At 38.7% G+C, this 23,241-nt stretch overlaps 1 protein-coding gene across 1 annotated transcript; it reads right to left on the bottom strand.

Annotated features, from left to right (window-relative positions):
* Window positions 1-1,429: 1,429 nt before the first annotated feature.
* LOC149282346 (cleavage and polyadenylation specificity factor subunit 3) lies at window positions 1,430-23,223 on the bottom strand. The gene is made up of 18 exons (XM_089498305.1): window positions 23,068-23,223; window positions 19,295-19,358; window positions 18,607-18,704; window positions 17,955-18,083; window positions 17,568-17,745; window positions 16,016-16,105; window positions 14,820-14,970; window positions 12,776-12,951; window positions 11,398-11,556; window positions 10,840-10,986; window positions 10,422-10,574; window positions 9,556-9,664; window positions 9,109-9,207; window positions 8,196-8,290; window positions 6,555-6,642; window positions 5,361-5,430; window positions 3,709-3,805; window positions 1,430-2,039 (listed from the first exon to the last, which is right to left on the bottom strand). The coding sequence occupies exons 1-18, from the start codon at window positions 23,136-23,138 to the stop codon at window positions 1,935-1,937; spliced, it is 2,079 nt and encodes a 692-aa protein (XP_089354431.1). The 5' UTR covers window positions 23,139-23,223; the 3' UTR covers window positions 1,430-1,934.
* Between the last annotated feature and the right edge of the window lie 18 nt (window positions 23,224-23,241).

The raw sequence follows: 23,241 nt of genomic DNA, 5'->3' as shown, positions 1-23,241 counted from the left end.
AGCACTCTGGTGCCACAAAAAACCCTACAATTCCCAGGATTCCCTAGTACTGAGCCAGGGCAGTTTAAGCGGTCTCAAACTGGATTATTTCTGCAGTGTGTTTTGGACCTTAGTCTCAAAGGTGGTACAAGATCCCTTCGCATACAGTTAACAGTGTGACTGCCAGGAAGATGATGACAAAATAATAAATGAAATGTTTAGGAATTTTATGCAGCTTTAAAATTAATATATCAAAGAATGGGGAAAATATATACTACTCTTGTAAACTGAATGCAAGGATGGCTATAAATTTGGGACAATTCTGAATGGTAGTTACCCAAGGGCAGAACTACATAGGCGTCTCAGTGGGCCTGATCCTTGAGGTTTGGCTTTGGAAGGAGCCTCCCTCTGCTCCCCATATCCCAGGGTCCATTTGTATATCTACTTTTGCAATGGGCCTTTCTTGTTGAACAGCATTTCTAAGGCAGTGTTCCCACTTTTTTGCTGTTGAATACAAAATGCAATGACTTGTATTAAAGTGTTCAGAGGTAGAAACATTTCTTTTCCTTTTTAACTTGAAAAAATAAGCCAAAACATGGGTAAAACTGAGATTTATGGAGGGGACAGAGGCCTGAATTAAATTCAAAATGGAAAAAAATTGCATCTCAGCACTGAAATACAAACATGTAGATCTGTGCCCTTGGAATGCTTTCATGGTCATCTGCAATATGGCTTGTAATGATACAGATGTGGCTGCTTATTTAAAATCCAAAGAACTCATTACTATTCCATGGTCTTTTACTCCTCTGGGCATTTTACTGAAACAAACCTGACATGCACTTTGAAGCAAGCTTGATCAAAAGCAGAGGAAGTTATTTCCAAAGTAGTAGATTTGCTCATGATGTACACGCCAGCCTTTTGATCTACTGATAGAAAGGCCAAACAAATGACAGAGCAGTCTACACTGCACTCAGGTTAACAGGTAAAGTACTCAGAAAGACAGCAGATCATTTTTCTCTAGCCAGATAGATAGATTTTGACTGCTGATACGTTGCGGAGTAGAGAATTTTTCTCTTTTGACAGGTAATGTATACATCTCTTTAAACATTTCTGACCCTTGCAACATGAGTAATGGAGTGTACAGTCTTGACAAAGAAAACACTTGCGTGTATATAATCTAGTTAGTTTCAGAAGACTTTTGGTTTGTGCTTGAGAAGTACAAATAGTCAAAAATTAAGGACTGAACAGCTGATTTTTAGGACAGCATCTAATTTTTAGGTCTTTACTCTTCTTGATGTCTATATCTGTTCCAGCAGTATGTCCCAGCCAGATCAGGAGACTTTACTTCTAGTGATGTATTTAGGTCAGAGAAAGAGTAATGTTCTTAATTCACTTTTCCCATTTTCATTAGACTCAAGAGATTACAGATCAAGTTACACTGTGCTGAAGATGTCAATTTAGTTTATAATTAGTGACTTTTAAAAAACAATACTGTTCAACCTGGAACACAAAGCACTTTTTTCACTGTAGAGATGTGAATTCTCTCTTACACACAAGCACATATGTGCATACACACATATATGCATATGCTTCAAGGCATTTCTTCCAACTTTGGATCTTTCTGACGTAGTCAAAATAGTTGCTAAGGCTGATGCACTGGTGCTAGACTGGAGGTATAAGGGAAGCTTCCAAAGCTGATTGTCACTATCTGCAGGATACTTTGGATTCCACAATTTCAGAGCAGCAATGAATCCATAAAAAACAAATCCATTTCAATGTATACAAAGAAAAATGTATTTGGAATTGATAAATGTTTCCAATAAAATGATTACTATACAACACTATTTGGGGATGGAGCAACTTTGTTAAAGGACATTTTTTTTAAAAAAAAGTGATTGCAAATTAATTAGTAATTTTCCCCCCATAGTCCACAATATATACAATGGTCAATCCATTTATTGTAAAGGAGTGATGGCATCATAGAGTCTTTGTGCAGCTGACTCTACCATTTCCCGAAGAGTTTCATCGTCATCTTCACATCCAGGCTCATGGTCAACAGTCTAACAAAACAAACAAACAAAGGTGGGGAGTGGGGAGAGAAAACAGATTTAATTCTGGATCATTACACTTTTTAAAACCAGAAAGCTTAAAATGGGCCGGAGAACTAGCCAAGATTTTCCAGCTGTTCTCTCCCCTTGTTGGACCTGTGAGTATGTGCCTTCAAGTCGCCTGTCAACTTATGGTGACACCATGAATTTCATAGGGTTTTCTTAGGAGAGGAATATTTAGAGGTGTTTTGCCAGTTCCTTCCTCTGAAATATAGCTTACAAGACATAGTATTCATTGGAAATTTCCCATCCAAGTAGTAACCAGGACTGACCTTGCTTAGCTTCCAAGAGAAGACAGGATCTGATACCTTTAGAGTATTTATGTCTTTAAAAAATACACAAAAGACCCCGGTCCTGACACCCTCCAGAACAGCATGGAGATAACCCCTGTCATGTCCCCCCCCCCCCGGGGGCAGGCTTTTCAGCATTGAACATACATTTTTTAAATTGGATCCAGATTATAGTTTGGTATAAGTAAGATATCTCCTGGCTTAAAATCAGCCAGGGTGGCGAACATGGCAAAACCACTGCCACCTGCCTCATAAAGGGTACAAGGGGATTAAAGCAATTCTCCAAACCAATAAGTTACCATCACACAGTTCCATGAGCCCAAGGGAATTTACACTTGCCCCATATTGCTATGTTAAGCTTCTTTTGAAATGAAAATGAAACATTAACATAATCATTCAGACCTCATATTTATCTGTCAAATCTCTCCTAGCAGGTCATTCTACAATTAGGGGCAGCTGATGAAAAAGTCCTCTGGTTGCCAATTGCCAGTCTAATCCTGGTTGGCTAAAGTAAATATCCCCCAGAGGATATGAGAGTATGGGACAGATTATACAGCAGGAGGTGATCTCATAGGCAATCTGGACCAAAACCATGTAGGGCTTTCAAGATAATAACCAACTTTTGTATTTTGCCAAGAAACTAACTGGCAGCCAGTGGAGTGCTTTTAACATTGGTGTGATTTGTTCCCCTCTTGAGAGCCAGAGTGGCATAGTGATCTGAGGGTTGGATTACAACTCTGGAGACCGGGGTTCAATCCCCACTTGGCCATGGAACCCACTGGGCAAGTCACTTGCTCTCAGCCTCAAGAAAAGGCAATGGCAAACCTCCTCTGAACAAATCTTTCCAAGAAAACCCCATGATAAGATCGCCTTAGGGTCACCATAATCTGGAAAGGACTTGAAGGCACACAACAACAATAAATGATTGCTCCTATATGTACCAGCAATCAATCTGGTTGCCATGTCTTCAGCACTACTTCTGAAATACAGTCATAGTAATCCTTCAGAATGTTTAACTGGTCCAGGCTCTTATTAACTTTAAGCAGTTTTAGTATCACTGATTGCACAACAGGGTAGATATTTAAGAAACAATTTTACTACTCTTTACTACTCTATTTCATTCTAATTTATAGCAAGTCTGAGCACACAAATGAGAATGAGGGCAAGAACAAATCAAATACTGAATCGGAAGATTTTTTGGAAAATAAGTCACTGAATACATATCGCATTATGCATTTCAAAAATCAAGGTGAGATAAAAAAAACTTTGAACATATATCTTATCAGCTGCACACAACAAATCAAAACATTATCAAATTTAGTTGTAAATACCCGTGTATCCAATGAAAGATTTGCTGTTTTTCCATCCACAGTGACACTCAGTATATTATCCTGCTTTGCACTTACACAATCTTCTCCAAATATGTCTCTGCAAATGAAGGGCTTATTATTACAAAGGTAGAATAGCAGCAAATTGCTTAATATATCTACAAGATATTCTGGTCATGCAGTCTAAAACTGCAACCATAGTCAAGTCTACTGAAGAGTAACTTGCACTGAATTCAGTGGAATTCACTCCCAAGATGTACCTTTGGCTAGAATGCAAGCACAATATGTGTTATGATTCTAAAAGGCAAATGAGTTTTGAACTGCAGCCAATAAGACCACTGTTTTAAAGACATATAGAAAAGAACCAAATTTTAAAATTGTTAGAACAATTTCCATACTGTTAAGAGGATTTTAAAATACTTAAAAGCTTCCATAATGTTGGTTAGTCCCAACTAGAGCAGACCCACTCAAATGCTGAACTGTGAGTCAATCAATAAATCTAATGGATTCAATGAGTCTACTATACTCAGAACTAAAAGAGAATTCAGGCCAAAAAATGTTGAGTCTGTTAATCCAATCTCTGATCTGTAAATGAGGGTTCTGGCAAGCTTTGCGGTATTTCTAGGAAAACACATGACATGATTTTATATCGTGGGTGGCTTTAAAGAACAAAATGAAAAGATGTGGATCTAAGGATAGGTACTTTAGGATACGCAGAGTAACAGAAAACCACTTAACGTATTTAATACTTTCCCACTGAACTAGATGTGAGCTGGGAGTGCCTAACTTTGGCTAGAATGCAAGCACAATATATGTTATGATTCTAAAAGGAAGTATAATTAGATGTTGCTATTAACTCCATAGTGAATCCTTCTCCTCCCACTTTCAGCCTCCGCCTTATTTTTATGAATTCTCACATTAATTGCAATGGGAGGAAATTATGTACCAATCTTCAAGGTTCCTCCAAACCCAGAGGTGTGTTGGAATATAAATCCATCCCGCCACCTTTCTCCAAAAATGGGATTCAAGGTGGCTTGCAATAATTTAAAAAGGATACAACTAAAACATTATTTACAAAAGTTAAACAGACTTAAATAATACTAGTATTAAAACAACAGTTAAATTCACAACATAGGTGTGTATGGTTGATGCCATGTTAATCTACTACATTATCCCTTTTGCCCTCCTCCATAACAAAATTGAATAAAAATTTAATTTAAAAAAACACAACACAGTTAAAACCATTTCAATAAAAAATTAAAAGCATGAAAGACAGCACACAAATTACACACACATACTATCTAAGTAAAATTCACACCTCAAAAGCCTGTCTAAATAAGAATGTCTTCAACCGTCAATGAAAAGAAAGCAGGGAGGGAGCAGACATGACTTGAGAGGTGATGGTTCCTGCAAATCTGTGCCTTTCTTCAAACTGCCACAGAACCTCTGTTTTTACCTGAATTGAGCATCGCAGCTCCTTTCAGAGAAGCAAAGACCACAGATGTTTCCATGGTGGCAGAGTAGGTGCAGATCATGAGATGGATCACCACCTCTGAGCAACCGTAGGCTTTTAGCCTGATTGTCACTTAGGTTATATATTCATACTAATAGCTATAGTTATTTTTTCCTTTTGACAATACAGCGTAAGAACTTACTGGAGCATGATCTCCATCTTCTTGTGATAGGCTTCTATCTCTTCTTTTTTAGGAATTTTGTGTATTGTAGCTGAAAAACATATCTAACACTTTAATTCCATTGCTATTTGGGAGTGTGTAATTGAGATCAGGTTTTAAATATCAAGAAAAATGTTGACATGAAGGCTTACCATATATAATAAAATAAAGAAAACAATATTTACCCAATTCAGACTGAATGGGGTGGATAGCTCTCACGCTATAATTCATATAAATTTATAAAAAGTAAGTACATTTATAGGCAAGAGTAAGAATTTTAATTTTTGGCACGATACGGATGCAGTCACTATCATTGTGGAGACCTCTAATTTTAAAGAAAACGGTTGTATTCCACTTAACCTGGGAGTTAAAAAGAACAATTAAAGTTGTAACAACACTTTTGCATCCATACAGTTAGGTGTTAAGCACATATATTCAACTTTCTTATTTCTTTTTCTGTTATGAGAATCAATTTCTTGTAATTTTACACTCTGAACATTTCGGATATACACAGAATTTGTATTAATAACGTATTCTTTAAATGAGATTACTTACATTCAAAAAACATTCAAGTGTATTAACTATACCAATATGCATGCACATTAAATTGACTTAGAGCCAGAACAGACTGGCTCTAAAAGCCGCTGTCCGAGTGGTTTGGGAGCACGGCGTTTATACACTGCATGCTCCCACGCAGCCCTGAAGCCACCTGGAAGTTAGGCAGATGTGGGTGGATTCAAGATGCTGCTGCGGTGTGGCGTTTACATGCTGCATGCCACCACAGTGTCTTGAAGCTAGCTTTAGGCTGTGGTGGGGTGGGGTGGGAAAAGCTGCCCTTTCCCCAGCCGAAAAAAGAGCAGATCTTTTTCACTCCTTTTTTGGCTGGGGAAAAGGTGGATTGGGGCCATGACGTGTGTTCGCTGCTGCCCCAATCCATCTTCAGAAGGACTGGTTTCAAGCCACCCCTTTCGCCTGTCTGTTTTGCCCCTCAGTAAATAATGTTATATCAAACTTGTCCCCAAATCCTCTCTCACATAACAAATGCCATTTGTATGAACGTGTCTCCAGACTCAGAACTCTGAGCAACACAGTACTGAATCTAGTTTTGGTGCCCATCCTTTCACAACACTGCACACATAAAAAAGCATATACCTATACAAATAAAAAGGCAAATACCTTTATGAACTTTGGGATTTGACTGAATTTCCAGTATCACTGTTGTTACGGTGTCTGCATACATATCATTAGCAGGATTTGCTACCCACTGGAGAGATTAAAAAGCAAAAACGAAAAGAGGGTTACATTTAGGATTATACGAAAATCCCGCTTTAAAGCTGCAACAGTTAGAATTCCTTAAATCATTTTTGCTTCTGTCTTCTGCATTTAGGTGGCTTTTAAACTACTTTCAAATTCTGTTTGAGACTAGTCTGTTTGAAAGACAGTCTTTTAAGCCTGCTGCACACTATATTCTTCATCAGAGGCCCTGCTCTTTGTCCATTTTTCTCCATAGGCTTGGTAGGCTGAGATGCCTGGTAAGGCCTTCTTACTGATGACACTAAGGTTATTGCTTTCCCAAGAGGCTCCTTCTTTCTCTTTTTCTTGCCTGCACATGAGAAGTGAAGACATGTCTATTTTGAATGGTATTTGGCTGCTTCAAATTTCTTCCATATTCACGGAGGGTAGGGGTGAAGAACATCGCAAAATTGAAAATTTTGCAGATAATCCCTTCCCCATTTCAGAACAACAGGGAAGGATTAGAAAGGAGTGAACACACTTGCCTCTCTTCCCTCCTCCATTGCCTCAGAGAGCTTGCCTGAGCTCACTGAGGCATCATAAGCAAGCCAGGGGACTTGCGCGCACCATTCTCAGCCCTCCTCCTCATGCCAGGCAAGCTCTCTGAGGCATTGAGGAAGGAAGAGAAAAATGCATGTGAATTCCCCCACCTCCCTTCCAATTCTCCAGAGAGCTTTCCTCAGCTGTCTGAAGCATCAGAAAGAGGGTGGAGGACTCTCTCTCCCTTCCTCTGCCCTGGAAAGCCTTGGAAGAAGCTTCCCTCAAGCCCTTCCAAGGCAGCAGGTGCTCAGGGGAAGGGAGTCCTCTCTTTCTCCAGCTCCTGATGCCCTGGAAAGCCTTGGGAGAAAGAAAGAGAAAGAGCTTGCTACTCTTTCCTCTCACTGTTGCCCTGTAGCTGGTTCAGCTGGGCTAGTTACAGAGGGGCAGGGAGGGGATGGAGAAGAGGGGGGAGTGTGTGTGCACCTGGAGGCCTTGACTTCGCAAACAATCAAAACTGCAAGTGCCAAAGCCGTGAATATGGAGGGACGACTGTATTTCCTATCATTCTGACTTTGCCAGTTGTTAATTTTTCAGTTCTGTTACTCATTATATTTTATAATGATTTTATTAAATGTTATTTTAATTGTCACATAGCTTATGGGTCTGCTCTCAAAACGTCAAATATAATTGTTTTTAAAAATAAAGAAATGGTTCTATTGTAATGCAGAACTTGTGCTGAGCCCAGCAATGATAGGATAAGAGTGGAAAATAAAATTGCACTAGAGGGCACACAAGGTCCTGTGGCTTGCTCCTGGTCCCTTGGCCAAACGTATACCAGCAGTGTGGCTGCACTGGCCCACTCTGGGTAATTCTTTTGAAACCAAAAGGGAAAGAGAGGGAGAGAAAAAGCAGGTGTAGACATTTCTTCCCTTTACATAACAGTTGTTATATACAAAAACTAACCATTCCTAATGTTAACTCTTGTCTTAAAGCCACTTCCAAGAAATCAGAACATTTACAAAGCAACCATTCTTCTGTCCTTACCTCAAGCACCACCATGCCAGGCTCCTGGATTACAGTAATGTTTTTAAAAACCTTCAGGGCTGGTTTATCCTGAACTTCTATTTCTTTTATGTCACCTTAAAATAATAAAATATCATAACCACAAATGTAAACTTTGTATATAAAACCCACACATTTTTATTAAATATTACACACATATTTCTTTAGAAGAATCCATACGTCTGAATCATACAGTGCCATGTGTCATGCTGAACACACCCAATTTTGCTTGATTTTGAAAGCTAAGTTAGGCCAACCTTGGCTAGTATTTGGATTCCTGCCTGAAATCCTAAAAAGCTCCAGCTGCTAGTCAGAGTTGACAATATTGGACTACAGACCAATGAATGGTCTGACCCAGTACAAGGGACAGACAATGTATTCTGCGTATTAACTTAACATGCACTAGTTAAAAGCACTGCATTCTTGTCCCAAATTTCATACTATCACATCTATTAGGAATCTGTTCTGATGACTTAGTTTTGCCAGTATTTTGGCATGTCTGATGACTGCAAGTCAGTAACAAGTACTGGGTAGCTACCTCCAATGATGTGTTTCAATCTTCCCAGCCTCAGGAAAATCTTTCCATGCTCTGCAAAGATCACTTTGGTGCACTTGTCACAATACATGAACTCAGCATGCCTTTAAAATGGGCGCAACTCTTTCTTTCCTGTTACAGACTGCTTACAAAGGGTAATTGCTTGTTTGCCATGACTGATCATGAATCCTCTTGGGATCATCTATAGAAAGATTCTGGCCTATATATTTACTACTATATTTACTACTACTCCTTCTTTAATAGTTTTGATACTGATTACAAAACCATGCTACATGTTACAACTTTGTGAGTCAGGGGAAAACTTCAAAGAATATCAACCATTTCTCTCCATTTATATACCTGTTAGTTTTTGTAGGTGGTAATAAAGCAGACTGAAAGAACCTGTATATGGAACAGCTTGGGTCTGTGTCACAGTGCTCATGGCAAGATCAGTGTAATCTATGGACAAGGAAAAAGCATGATGTTCAGTATATAGTACTGCCCGGACCTTACGTTGCTCCACTGTTCACGGAAGGACAGTGACATTAGGACTAGTGCTTTCCTCTATCTGCAGCCCCTTTGCCATTCTCAACACTCCATGCTACATCTACATCAATTTATCAATTCTTTTATCAAGTTTCTTTTTAAATCTAGAGTCCCACAAGAATGTATACTATATTAAATATGGGAACGTAACATCACAAAACATTTTAACTAACTAGAAAGGCTTATCACTACGCATTCACACCCTTCCTGACCACAGGCCTTGAATAATTCTTATAAAATTCTCTGGTCTCTTCTACTTACTGGAAAGGTCACATGGAGAAAGTATGTGATAGTTAAAATTTCTTTTAACTAGTATTCCTGAAACTCTCTGTCCTTGTTCTGGTTTCTTATCTGCTAGAGAACCCATAACCTGAAGAAAAAGAGAGAAATCAAGACAAATCGAAAAAAAATTCAGAAAGACAAAGAGAATAAAAGTTAAAAAATGGAATTAAGTTAGCATCCTTGTTAAACTAACATTTCTAAGTGGATGTATACAGTAACTTCAAAAAGTGACATAAATTTACCTGTGAATCACTCAGTTGTTTTTTTAAATACTCTCTTCCATTTTTCTTTCTCAGTGAAAATCTTCATCTTTAAAATGGACACCTCACTGTCAACCTCAAGTAATAATATTTTATTGGTGATCCCTTTATTCGCCTTAACATTTTCAGAATCATTACTAATTCCCATTTTCTTCCTAAAATGTCTCAGAGCATTCACAGACTACTGGAATGGTTGGCTCTATGTATCTATATATATGACTGTCTGTATTTATGTACATGTTATGTAAATGGACATATGAGAATATACATTTTGCATGTATGAGTATGGAAGTTAACTTTAAAAAAGGCTATAACAATTGTTACTCTGTCCTATCCAAGGAAACATTTTCAAACATTATGAGACCTGTCTCTGCAATGAGAGAACTAATTTTGAAACAGAACAATGGGAGTACCTTAGTAATCCGATTCTTTCTGGCTATGAGAGGACTGCATTGTGTCAATTATACAACAGTTTCTCTACCTCCCAGGAATGAAATGGTTTTTTTACAATATTATTTGTGGATGAAAATCTTTAGACTATGAGGCAAATATACTTTTCATAGTGAAGAAAATGCCTGTCTTTACCTTAGCAAGCTTTTCTCCTCTGAAGTTTAGCGTCACAGCCTCAGTATTTCTAGGATTATGGACCTCTATATGAACTTCATCATTATCCTCATATTCTCTTATCAATGCAGCTTTCAGCCTGGCCATTTCATTCTGCTCCCCATGTACCAATATCTAAATGAAAAAGTCATAATGATCATGATGACTGCTAAGAGGAGATATGAAGAAGAAAGAAAGGAGAGGGAAAAGCTTCTTGTTCTCAGTGGCATTACATGTACTGCAATAAAATGCATCTTGCCTGCCTTTAGACTGCCACTCTTTTAGCTACACATTTCCCTTATTAGCTTTTAATAATTAGTAATATACAGGAACCCCCCCAACCCCATATTTTATAAACATTTGTTATTTATAGTACTCCTTGAAAAATAGATACACATACCACGTGAGGAGGTTTCAATGCCCGAATGAACTCGCTGGTTTGTTGGTAATCTGTATGAGCGGAGAAAGAAATGTAATCCACAGACATCTTCAGTGGGAGCTTTTGTCCTGACATAGTCGTAATTTCTTCTGGTTCAGACATAATGTGCTGTAACATCACAATAAAATACACCAGTATCAATAATATATCATATTATTTCATTCATTACAAAAAGTACAAACTTGAGCCTACATCCAAAAGTCTGGCACAATAATCCCTTCTCCTCATTAATACCAACCCACTCCAAAAGCCAAATTAACAATTGTGTCAAAGGGGGGAGTAGGAGAATGGTTGTATTTTCTATTCTGTTCTTAACACATATGAGAACACTCTTTGCATAACTGATAAGAACTACATAGTAGAAAAATTCAAATCCATTTAACAGTGAAACAGATTACTCCAGTTTTTGGTTAGGTATAGTAAAATCATCAAACTATTATTTCTCTGATAAAATAAACTAGTATCTGAAGCAGCCTGACTTGTACCTTAAAATGTTATGGTAGTAAAATGAAACCTCACCTTGGCAAGTGTTCCTTCCACACAATACCCCGCTATGATGACTCCATTTCTTTTGTCAGTACACCAGCTCTCAAACAGCTCTCTGGATAATCCGCTTTGCATCATACCAGGAGAAGCCATTACAACGCTGGGGCCTATGTCATCAAAATGATCCATACTCTAGAAAACAAAGAACAAAAATATCTACTATAATTTCAGTACGCAGGTCATAGAGAAATGCTTTTGTGTGAATTGTTATTCCTGTTCTGATAGATCAGAGGGCTGCAGCTATCTTTGCAGATTTTGTGGGATCACTGAGCCCCAAACAATTCTACAGAATGTCATATATGACCCTTAAAAGGATGCTTATCATTTAAATGCTCACAGCCATTCTCAGGAAAACAGAGGATGGGCTGATGGTAAACCAGTAAGTTACTGGTGTCAATAACCTCATTAAATGGACTGTGATTCTGCTGTCAAGAAATAAAGCTCACTCAATATCTTCAAAGTTAGAGAGACTGTGGTTGTTGTATGCTGTCATACCATTTCTGACCTATGGCAAACCTAAAGTGAAGCAATCATAGGGTTTTCCTGGCAAGATCTGTTCAAAGGTTTGCTATTGCCTTTGCCTGAGATCATGTAACTTGTCCAAGGTTGCCCAGTGGGTTTCATGGCTGAGCTGGGAACCGAACCCTGGTCACCAGAGTTGTAGTTAAATACTCAAGCCACTACATCATGCTGGCTTTCCAGAGGGATTGTGACACATGGCAGATAGATTGATTTTTTGATAGCCTTCTCCTGCACTCACTTATTCAGGAAAAATTGCCAGTGAATTTGCTGAATTCAAGATTGCATGAGATGGCAACCAAAGTTTTTGTTTAATGAGGGATTTGTGGCAGTTGATTTCCAGTTCACCTACATGAGTCATGGGTATGAATGTGTATTTCTCAGAAATTTGTTAAATTACATTTTATTCTTTTAAGCATATGTCTGAATTTTTTAAAATATGTAAATAGTTTAATTGCAGCTGAAGTTTTCTCTGTGATGAGAAGTGGCAGTTGTCACCCCAGCACCATCTCCCACTCCCCAGTTGTGACGAACCCCCTGCTGCCTCCAATTCTCTTTCAACAGAAGGTGAGATCCAAGCATTCTGGTGCTAATGAACAGAGAGATTAAAGCAGATTTCCATGACAATTTTTGTCAGTCTACCATAATGAATAATAAAGAACAGATATTCCAAAAATGGTTATTCATTATCCTACACAGCCTAATTTCATTAGAAACAGCAGCTGAAGTTTTCTGAAAGGTTAAATGTCTGGTTTCAAAACCAGAATTATTGTTAAATTATAACCATGTTATACAGTCTTGTATTATTACCATATGCTTAATTCATACTGACCTTTAGATTACTAATGTGTTTGAATACAAATGGGTTGTTGATGTTGATTTGTTTACGGATTTTATCATTCATGGCATTGACATATGTTTGATACACTGCCATGCATTTCTTCGCCAGAGAAGAAGCATAGTATATAGGTATCTCATGTAGTTCAGGGTGATTTTGCCAGTATTCATCTAGTAAACACACACACAACACAACAAAATTAATTTGTGCAGTCAGTACACAGAAGTTATAAAACAAAATCAAGCATAGCCTGGATTCTGAAAAGTGTTCTGTAGAAAACATCAACATTTTATAGTACAGGAAGTGTATTGTTATCCTAAGCACAGACCCTTAAAAGGACACACATTTACTTTCCAGTAAACATAAATTAAAAACTTGCTGAAAATCTCAAGGAATGTTTAGGTACCTTCTAGAATATCAGTATCATATAGAGTATTACTGTAGAACCGGTGAGGATTCTGCTTTTTCTCAGGAACCAAAAATGAAATGTTTCAATGCAAGAAAATAAACCTTAAAACCTTGATTATCTGAAAAAAGTGGATCCGTCAGTGGAATCCTATACAAAATTTTTAGACACCTGAGTATGTGACTGTAGCCTAAGGCTTGTCTTCCATAAGGGCACTATGCTTGTAGGAGTTATACCACCAGTTAAACACTACCATTGCTTGCACAAAGAAATTTCCAAGACTTGCCTGTGTAAGTGGAAGTGTTGAAAAAGACAAATGGCCACCTGGTATCTGTTACCATAGAGAGGCCAGTTCAATCCAGAGCTGCCTCTTGTTTCAGTGCTGAGCTTCAACGGGGTTTGTGGAACCAAAGAACTATGAAAGGGGAGGTTTGGAAAACTGTCTTCCAAAAACCTGAAGAAATTTCCTAAGCTTCAGTTCTCATAATTCTTGTTTCTGAACCCTTTCCCCTCTTAAAAAAAAAAAAGACTATCAATGAAGCAACAGGCAGCTCTGGATAGAGCTTGGCTGCTGAGAAGTGAATGCCAAGCAATCCTTATGCTAGGAGAGTGATACATTCTGAAAGAACTTAGTGAGATGTTAGTCTATGCCACATATTCAAAGACAGTAAACTTTAGAATGACACAACTTCTTATATTCAGCTAAATATATAGCAAAACAACCTCCAATTGAGCTACTAATGTTTAAAATGTTTGAAATAAGAAATGGCACCAAAGGAGATAATTTGAAGGGTTGCCTTATCTATGGATGTCATGATTTCACAACAGAAAACAAGCAGAATTAAAACAGGGTACCTTTGCTATTTACAGTACAAATATGGCTGAAATGTGGCTAAATCCATCACCTAGTAAATGTCTTTAACCCTTTCATAAAATGTTATCCACATTTATTCAGTAAAAACAAATGGGCCTTTATACAGCTGACTCTTCTTATCCAGTGATTCAAGAATCCATGGTTTGAAAATATTCAAAAATATATAAAATATAAAAAGCAGACCTTGATTTAGCCATTTTAGAAGGGGTACTCAATTTTACTAAACCATTTTATTTATTGGGACTTGAGCATCTAGAGATTTTGGTATCAACGGGTGTGTGTGTTTCTGTCCTGAAAGCAAACCCAAGCGGATACCAAGGGCCCACTGTACAAAATGACAGAATCCCTCATTTCCTTTTACAGGTCAAATCTCTCTCTCTCTCTCTCTCTCTCTCTCTCTCACACACACACACACACACACACACACACACACACACACATTCTCTGGCTGCCACACTGCAGTTTAAATAAAGCAGTTATACCGCTTTAACTGCCAATGCTCAATGCTATGGGATTCTGGAATTTGAAGTTTTATGGGATATTTAGCCTTTCCTGTCAAAGAATCCTGGTGCCAAAGCAGACTACAAATCCCAGGATTCTATAGTGCTGACCCATAGAAGTTGAAGTGGTGTCAACCTGCTTTATTCCTGCAGTGTGGCAGCAGCCTTTCTCTCAGACATGCACTATACAGAAACACTGGCAACATGTACACAACTGTTTTTATCATGTCAACCTAAAAACAATGCTGCACAACATACCTAATATCAAAAGTAATTCTTGAGCTCTTCCCAAGGCAAACACAGGAATAAGACCTCTTCCTCCTCTGTTTACAATATCATGTACAGTATTACAGAATCTTGCCTCTCTCTCTTCTCGTTTCTCATGGATATGTGTACCATATGTGGATTCCTAAGAAAAATAATTAACACAGTTAAAAGAAGCATGGGCCATATATCAGCACAACAGCAGTATTACACTGAAACAAAATATTCACACCAAATGTCAACTACTGAAGTACTGCCGGATCAGGATTAAATGATGCACGAGCTGGTCTCAGAACAACTAATAACTGCTTTAAACATTTCACTACAAAGTATGTCTACTGCTAACCTATTACAGCAAAGATGACCAATGCTTTGGGCAAGAGAACTTATTAATAAAGTCCCAAATAATGATATGGTTTTTCCTCCACTGATTGAGTCCATGTTCACTTGCTGGCAAAGCCCTGGGAAGAGGGCAAGAGCACAGTCCCTATATTTTTGGTGTCAAATTTCTGTGAGGTTAAATATGACCTACAGGTATGAAAATAAATCCTGTCCAACAAGCTTCTCCTCGAAAGTGCCTGGAAATCATTTTCACCACATGGTAATTCTTTTTTTGCTACGACCATAATATTCCTGTGTACAGAAATGATAAAACTCAAAAAATAATGCAAGGAAAAAAAAAAGATGAACGGGTATTTTTGAGACCAACTTTCAACAGGGAAAATTTACTTTTGACTGCATATTTAAGTCAACAAAGAGCACCTTGAAAATAAAGAATGGTAGTTTTTAAATTACATCCTCTATCACCTTCATCTTGACATTTAAAAGCCCTATTATCTGTTTATAACTCTCTTTTCTGACCCTTCAGAGGATTTTTAAAATGTATTTATTCCAGACAGTATTTGTTTAATTTTAGCATAATGTGTTACTCTCCACAAAAATTATGTACATATTTACTAGTTTGATTGTTTATTTGCTTAGCTAATGGCTTAGTAATTTATTTTGTATTTTACATTTTGTTGTTGTTGTTGTTGTTATTATTATTATTATTTATTAAAGCAGTTATTGCAAAGGAAGGCTACATAACAACAAAAAATTACAATGTATATAAAACTGAGATGACTTGAAGAGACTAAAAATGCACACAATGCATGCAATATATTTATTTCATATTACAGTGAGAAACTTACAATTATAAGAATATCAGGTTTAATATTGGGAATCTCAGCTGCCATCAAATGCCTGTCTTCTTGTCTTGAGAAATCACCTGTATATAAAAGCTATGACAAAGAAAAGAAACAATACACAATGTAAACTAACAGAAAAGGTAACATAATATGGCAGATTACAGTGGAGCCTCGGGTTACAAAATTAATTCGTTCCGCGGCCGCTTTCGTAACCCGAACGGCTTTCGCAAGCCGAATCCCCATAGCCGCTAATGGGGAAAAGCCGCGATTTGGTGTAAAATCGCGCCGAAAAGCACCAAAAGTTTTTTCGGGGCCCGAAAAAACTTTCGTAACCCGGATCAATAATTTCCTATGGGTTTTTTTCGGGTCCCGAAAAATTCGTAACCCGGGTATTTCGTATCCCGAGGTTCCACTGTACTATAAACCTGGTTTAGGCTTTTTGGCCCATCCAAAGATGACGACAGATCAACCAGTAAGCACTTGCAATGAGGCCTGTGTCACAAAACACGGTGGTAAGCTATACGGTACAGTTGGCCCTTTGTAACCGCAGGGGATCTGTTCCGGACCTGTCCATATGGTTAAGAAAAAACACTGGACCTCAAGTCCTGTTGTCCCCAATTGGCGGTGCAACATGCAAGCACCCTCATGGAAAACAGCAGGGCTTGCTATCAGCAAATGGTCAGATCCACAAATTGCAAGCTCACAGATGGGAAGACCGTACTGTATATGCTTGTGTATAAGTCAGCCTTATAACTCAACAACAGGTTTGGGGGACAAAATTATGGATTTTGATATGACCCTTGTATAGGTCAAGGGTAAAAATTAGGGGCATGTAACAAGGATGTAAAGGATGAAGCAAAGGAAAATGATACCAAAGAACTTACAAAATCCCAGCAGGCATAACCCTTTTAGAACTCACTCTAAAGGCTGGATGGATGAGGAGGGAATGATAGATATGGTGGCTGTGTAATGTGTGTGGGAGTTAACAAGGCACAAGCAGGGTTGAGAAAACGTATATATGTGTCTACCCTTGGTGCTCCTTTGAGGTGCCAAAGAGCCCCCCCCCCAAATTTTCCTTCCAGGGCATTAAAAAAGACCAGAAGAGGCACGGCAGTGGAGTGGAGGGACAGTGTTTCTTTTAGGTTCCCCGGGGAGGTACTAAGCTCTTGCCTTTCTCCACTCTACTCAGAGAAGGAGATGGTTCCTTTTTTTAGAAGAGTTAAGGTACAGTACTTACATGGACTTGTGGATAAGTTGGCCCAGGTTTTTTAGGTTGATTATTTGATTAAAATTTCTAGACCTATACATGAGTATATATAGTAATTTCAAGCACATGGCTCCAGCACTTAAGATAAATGTCCATTACCTTCCACAGCCAATGGCAACAACTCACACTATGAACTTATATATCTCAGTGTGGCTGGTGCAATAGGCACAAGCACAGAAATAAATTCCTCTTATAAAAAACAATCTTCCTGAAACCTGGAGGGGCAAATTAATGCAAAGAAATTGTCAGCATGCCTGGTTGGGCCTCTTTAGTATGCTAAGCAAGTACCTTCACTCCAGCTATTTCAATCATGAACATGGCTGCTCCCAAAACATGACCTGCATGGTAACACCAGAACTTGATTCCTGCCACTTCTTTTACTTCATGGAAGTTGATAGTCTCAATTTTGTCCATGCTTTCTTCTAAATCTGTCTCTGTATACAGCATGTCATCCGCTGAGATGTTGCTGCACAAAATAGGAAGCAAATAATCATTCTGTTCACCAGTTTCTCAGATCACTTGAAAGATAGCGCAAAACATGACTGAGATTAGCATAAGGTGTGCTTAAGATGATGATGTAACAACACAGGAGATGAAACCATTGCAGATTCATCATTCTAGTCACTGTATTGCTTCACACTAATTTTCTCCCCAAATCTAAGAAGATTGACTTACCTAACTTTGACATAATCTGATAGAAGCCATCTATAAATTGCTTTAGTAGCATGAGTCATAAAGGTTCTTCCTTTAAAACTTGTCTTCTGTAGAAACCATGGTAGTGCGCCACAGTGATCTAAATGAAAACTAAAACAGGCAAGTAGAGATCAGATTAGGGACTCAAGCCACAGAATATCACAACATATAGCTAGAACATTTGATGCCTCAATAAAAGCTCAAGTAATTTACCACCAACGCTTCTACATCGTTGGAAGAAACAGATCTGTTACACACCCTGAACATTTTAAAATAATAACATTACAAACACACTATAATCATATCTCATTAATAATCTGCAGGAGCTTTGTAAACAACCCCATAAAATTTACTAGCCCACAAGAAGGTTTCTCAGCCTGTTGTGGGCTGGAAGAGCAGTAAAGGAAAGCTCCACTCCTCTTCCAACATCCCACTGCATTGCTATGCTCTGTATGAAAAAAAAACCCTCCTCTGCCACCAATCCACTTTCTTTCTATGTTGACAGAAAAAGTGGAAAGGAACACTCCTCTGCCAGTTCACTCACTTGCTTGCATACAATTCCATGCTGACTATGGCTACCAGGCTAGTGCTTACATATACTACGCCACTCTGCACTGGGATGCATGCCACTTACTGGCTAATCAAGAGAAGATCAATTTCGGCAGGATCTATCAGATCAATGTAAGGAAGTGCATCCATTCCTTCTAGGCCAGGGTGGATTCCACAATCGAGCTGAAAAATGCATCAATCAATCAAAAGATATACCAATTATTTTCTTTTCTGCAATCATCAGGATGTAACACACAACTAATCTAGCCTGACTATTGTGATTACTATCAAACTAGGAAAGTTCATGGTATATTTATTGCTTCATATGTATCAAAATAAAACCGAAATGTTATACCTTCGTTCAAAGAAGGAGGGGTTGAGAGACTTTGGCAGTACCCTACACAAGGGACATCGCTTTGGAAATCTGTTCATTATATGCTAAGCTACGCTTAAAGTTTCTATGCAACTCTGATCAAACATTTACAGAACTGGAGTGTATGCTCTCCACGAAATTGGAGGCATTCAAGAAAAAATGGTTCTGCAATACCAAACAAGCTTTGTCTTTTCATACAATTCAAACTTTCCATCAAGATTTACGAGCATGTTTTACAATAACCTCATCCAACATATGCTCTCTCCCAAATTGACTCTGATAAGTTAAATTATTTTATTATTAATAATGCACAAAGAGTGAAAAGCAAAGAAGACATAACATTAATCAAATATAGCACCTGAATCAATAACGTTTATAAATAAAACAGCACAATGCTTACCATTATCTTCCTTCCTTTGAATTCTAGAATAATGCATGATCTTCCTACTTCCTGTCCAGCACCTCTGTGAGAAGAGAGTGAGACAAGTTGGAGAAACAACTATCAGTCAATTGAATACATAAAGCTGTATTAGCTGTAACTGAGCAAAGCAAGGTCTTTAATTTTACTCTATGGCTTCATTTAAACAGAATGCAATTATTTTTGTTGATGTTGTGTGCCCTCAAATTGTTTCCGACTTGTGGCAACCTTAAGGTGAAACTATCATGGGGTTTTCTGGGGCTAAGCATGTGTGCCTTACACAAGATCATCCAGTGGGTTATATGGAGAATCGAATCCTGATCTCGAGTCACAGTCCGATACTCAAACCATTACACCACACTATCTCTGAGCTCTATGGTTGAGTATGATGCAAATGAGCCTGGGCAAGCCTTGGAATGGCTTCTCCTTTCTCTGCCATGGCCACAACAAAATTTGATTTCAGTTTACCAATGGTTCACTGTCATTTCTAAACCTTAAAGCTTTAAGGGGGCTTCTGAAGTTTTGAGTTCTTTTTTTCAGTTCTAAGTACAGTTAGCATTTTGAATTGAGCACAGTCTAGAGCCTAACTTTCAATCTCCTCTTTTCGAATGAACTGAAGACGGAACTGTCAAGCCCAAGACTCCTCCATGTAATGCTAAACAATAATTTACTGTCACATCTGAAGAGTGTCTATGGCTTAGATAGGCACTGAACTGTACCATCTGTTATATGGAACACCCAACTACAGGAATATTTGTTAACCGCGTTCAGGACAAAATTGTACCTTTCACGTCCAAACATTAGATTAATTCCAACAGGCATATTCAACATGATGCCAGAGAAAATAAAACAGCTTGTTATAGTGTAAGCAAATATAATACTGTTAAAGCAATGTTAGAGGTAATGTGAAGTAATTCAACAAAACCCTGAATTAACAAGCAGTTAGATCAAAACCAATTTAGATAGGTATGATTTGGACGTCCTGATCTTTAGACTAATAGACTTTGGACATAATATATAAGATGGACGGACCCATTTCAAATCATCCACACTGTCCAGCTAGCCCATAACCATTTTATCAGCTTCTATATATAAACATATCTTAATACTTTTATCCTATTTAGATAGCCAAAAAACAAAACAACAAACTCTTTCAGTTTGCTGGGCTTTCACCTAATTGTCTGGAGATTTTTAGTCTCTTGAGGCAACTAGACCAATAAACTATTTAAAAACCAGATGTAAAAGTAGATGTTTAAAATAAACATGTATATTTTAATATGGTATAACAAAATTAAGCAATAAAGATTATTAAACCAATCCTGGATTACAGTGAATCAGGTTTGCTCAGACATACATTACAGATGAGTGAAAAGTTATGTCTAGAAACAAGGATTGTAGGTCATGTTTAGGCTTCTTGCTGGAAAACAATGACAAGGAAGGATTTAGGGATGACAGATTAAAAATTAAACATGATCTCCCCATCTAAAACCTTGTCTAGACTAAGATGATCTAGTAATCCTGCCACGTAGTCATTGATCTTAATGAACTAGAGTTGAAGTTACTGTATTGATGATAATATCATTCACCAGACAGAGACATAACAATGAACTGTAATATCACAAGCTGCTGGAAGGTGCACAAACTGGGAAAATCAGACAGACAAAAAAGGGGCTGATTTATCAGAGATGTAGGAGGAAATGGATTTTTTTTCTGGAAATTTATTTTTGCTATATTGTGCCATTAAAAAAATCCCATATTATCTATCTGTCTCATTGTCTGGGCTGTTGTACAGCAATCAATCATTAGATGGGCTTGGTATAGGACATGAATATCCTGTTATTATTCAATGGAGGCAAGCAGTGACAAACCCTGGCATCCAGAGGAACAGACTAAAAAATGAATACACTGTTATGTTTTTTTCTATTTCACAAAACCTTTTGCTTCTCAGTCAGTCACAAGTATAAGTAGTTATGACAGAGGTCTCAAGTAGTCAAGACAGAGGCCCCAGCACAGTGTAACAATCCGCATGCAGACCTTACGCCATGCTGACCTAAATCCTATCCCCCCTCCCCATGAACTTTAAAATCTCAAAGCCGCTTCACACAGGCATCCCATGTTGCAATGGGACCAAGAATGATTGGCGGTCTGGCAAAACATCCGCATACCCAGACTCACACAGTCACAGAGTTGGAAGAGACCTCAAGGGCCATCCAGTCCAACCACATTCTGCCATGCAGGAAATCACAATCAAAGCATCCCTGACAGATGGCCATCCAGCTTCTGTTTAAAGACCTCCAGGGAAGGAGACCTGACCACACTCAGAGGGAATGTGTCCCACTGTCAAACAGCTCTTACTGTCAGGAAGTTCCTCCTAATGTTAAGCTGCAATCTCTTTTCCACTAGTTTGAATGCACTGTCCTGTTCTCTGGAGCAGCAGAAAACAAGCTTACTCCATCCTTAATACAACACCCCTTCAAATATTTAAACAGGGCTATCATATCATATATATTACCAATGCTGGTGTTCTTCATAGATTTTAGTGTTCTATAATCATTGTGCTATTGGCAAGGAAGGGAGGAATGTGACCTTAAAAAGCTGTTCTTTCACGTATAGACAATATTTCTGTTAAAAATTGGGAAGCATATGTTATCCTCTTTACAGTATTACAACCATTCTAATAAAATAATAAAAATTGTTATATGCTGAATACATACAACATTTATATTATTTCGTGTAATGTAATGTATTGTGAATTTGTTCTCCGAGACATTGTAAAAATTAAACCAGGCTGTTTCAGCCCAAGTTGTAAGAACAGTGCAAGGACATGACAGCCCCCTTCTTAACATCTCAGGGAAGAAGGCGCAGCTGGGGAACTGCCCTCTCTGTGTGTGTGCTGGGGGTGCATCTCGGTTGTAGAAATAATGCCACTTGGCACCACTTTAACTGGCCACCGCACCATCTCCCAGAACCCTTGGATTTGTACTTTCGTGATGCACCAGCACTCTTTGGCAGAGAAGGCAAAACACCCGGTAAAACTATACATCCCAGGAATTCACAGGATGGAGCTGCAGCACTTAAAGTGATGTCCAACTGCATTACAGTGCTCCCTCCACATTCACTGGGGTTAGTGGAAAAGCCACAAATCACAGGTTTTTTTCAACCTGAGATAACACCTCTCTAGGCACTTTTGGGTCCTCCAGCACAACTCTATGGTCAACATCTTTCAGAGGCTGCTGGAATCATACCAGAGGACCAACAAGTGCCTAGAGAATCTCTAAGGATCTCTATTATGTCTTCCACCACAGCAACTCTATGGTCAACCTCTTCCAGATTATGATCACAGACTCACGCTGGAGGGCCTACAAATGCCTAGAGAAGTGTTCTCTCTAGGCATCTCTAAATCCTTCACTACAACTCTATGGTCAACATCTGTCAGAAACTGATCATAGACTCATGTTGGAAGACCTACAAATGCCTAGAGAAGCGCCCTCTCTAGGCATCTCTTAAGCCCTCCACCACAACTCTATGATTAACATCCGCCAGGAGCTAACCATAGAGGAGCTACAAATGCCTAGAGAAGCGTCCTCTCTAGGAAAGTCTAAGTCCTCCAACTCTATGGTCAACAACATGCAGAGCAGTGCTGGAGGACCCAGAGATTCCTAGAGAGAACCCATGATTACTGAAATGTGGTGGAGCCTTAAGAGGGGAGGCCCCTGCAGGGCTTGGGGTCTGGGGCTGGGAGGGCGTCCACTCACAGGGGCCGGATCAGGAGCTGGTCGCTCTCCTCCGCCGGCACGAAGGCCTCCGCCCTCCTCCTCACCGACATCTCAAAGCAGCGAAGCCACACTCGAAGGTCCCTCCCCGGCCTCTGTACCCCGCTTGCCCCACGCGAGGCCAGAAAGGGACGCACTTCCGCCCTCACTTCCGCC

Source organism: Sceloporus occidentalis, unplaced genomic scaffold, assembly GCF_023333645.1.
Source record: "Sceloporus occidentalis isolate IW3139 unplaced genomic scaffold, rSceOcc1.0.p SCAF_118, whole genome shotgun sequence".
Classification (NCBI taxonomy): Eukaryota; Metazoa; Chordata; class Lepidosauria; order Squamata; family Phrynosomatidae; genus Sceloporus; species Sceloporus occidentalis.
Note: the sequence above shows the minus strand (reverse complement) of the source record. Positions and strands in the feature narration are given on the sequence as shown.

What these genes read in the sequence shown, in the direction of transcription:
- LOC149282346 (XM_089498305.1), bottom strand. Translation starts at nt 23,138, where the DNA reads ATGTCGGTGAGGAGGAGGGCGGAGGCCTTCGTGCCGGCGGAGGAGAGC. An exon ending in CATTGAAACCTCCTCACGTG is followed by an intron (nt 10,575 to 10,839) that starts GTATGTGTATCT and finishes TTTTTCATTTAG; the next exon opens with ATATTGGTACATGGGGAGCA. An exon ending in TTCTCCATGTGACCTTTCCA is followed by an intron (nt 9,208 to 9,555) that starts GTAAGTAGAAGA and finishes CCTTGTCCATAG; the next exon opens with ATTACACTGATCTTGCCATG.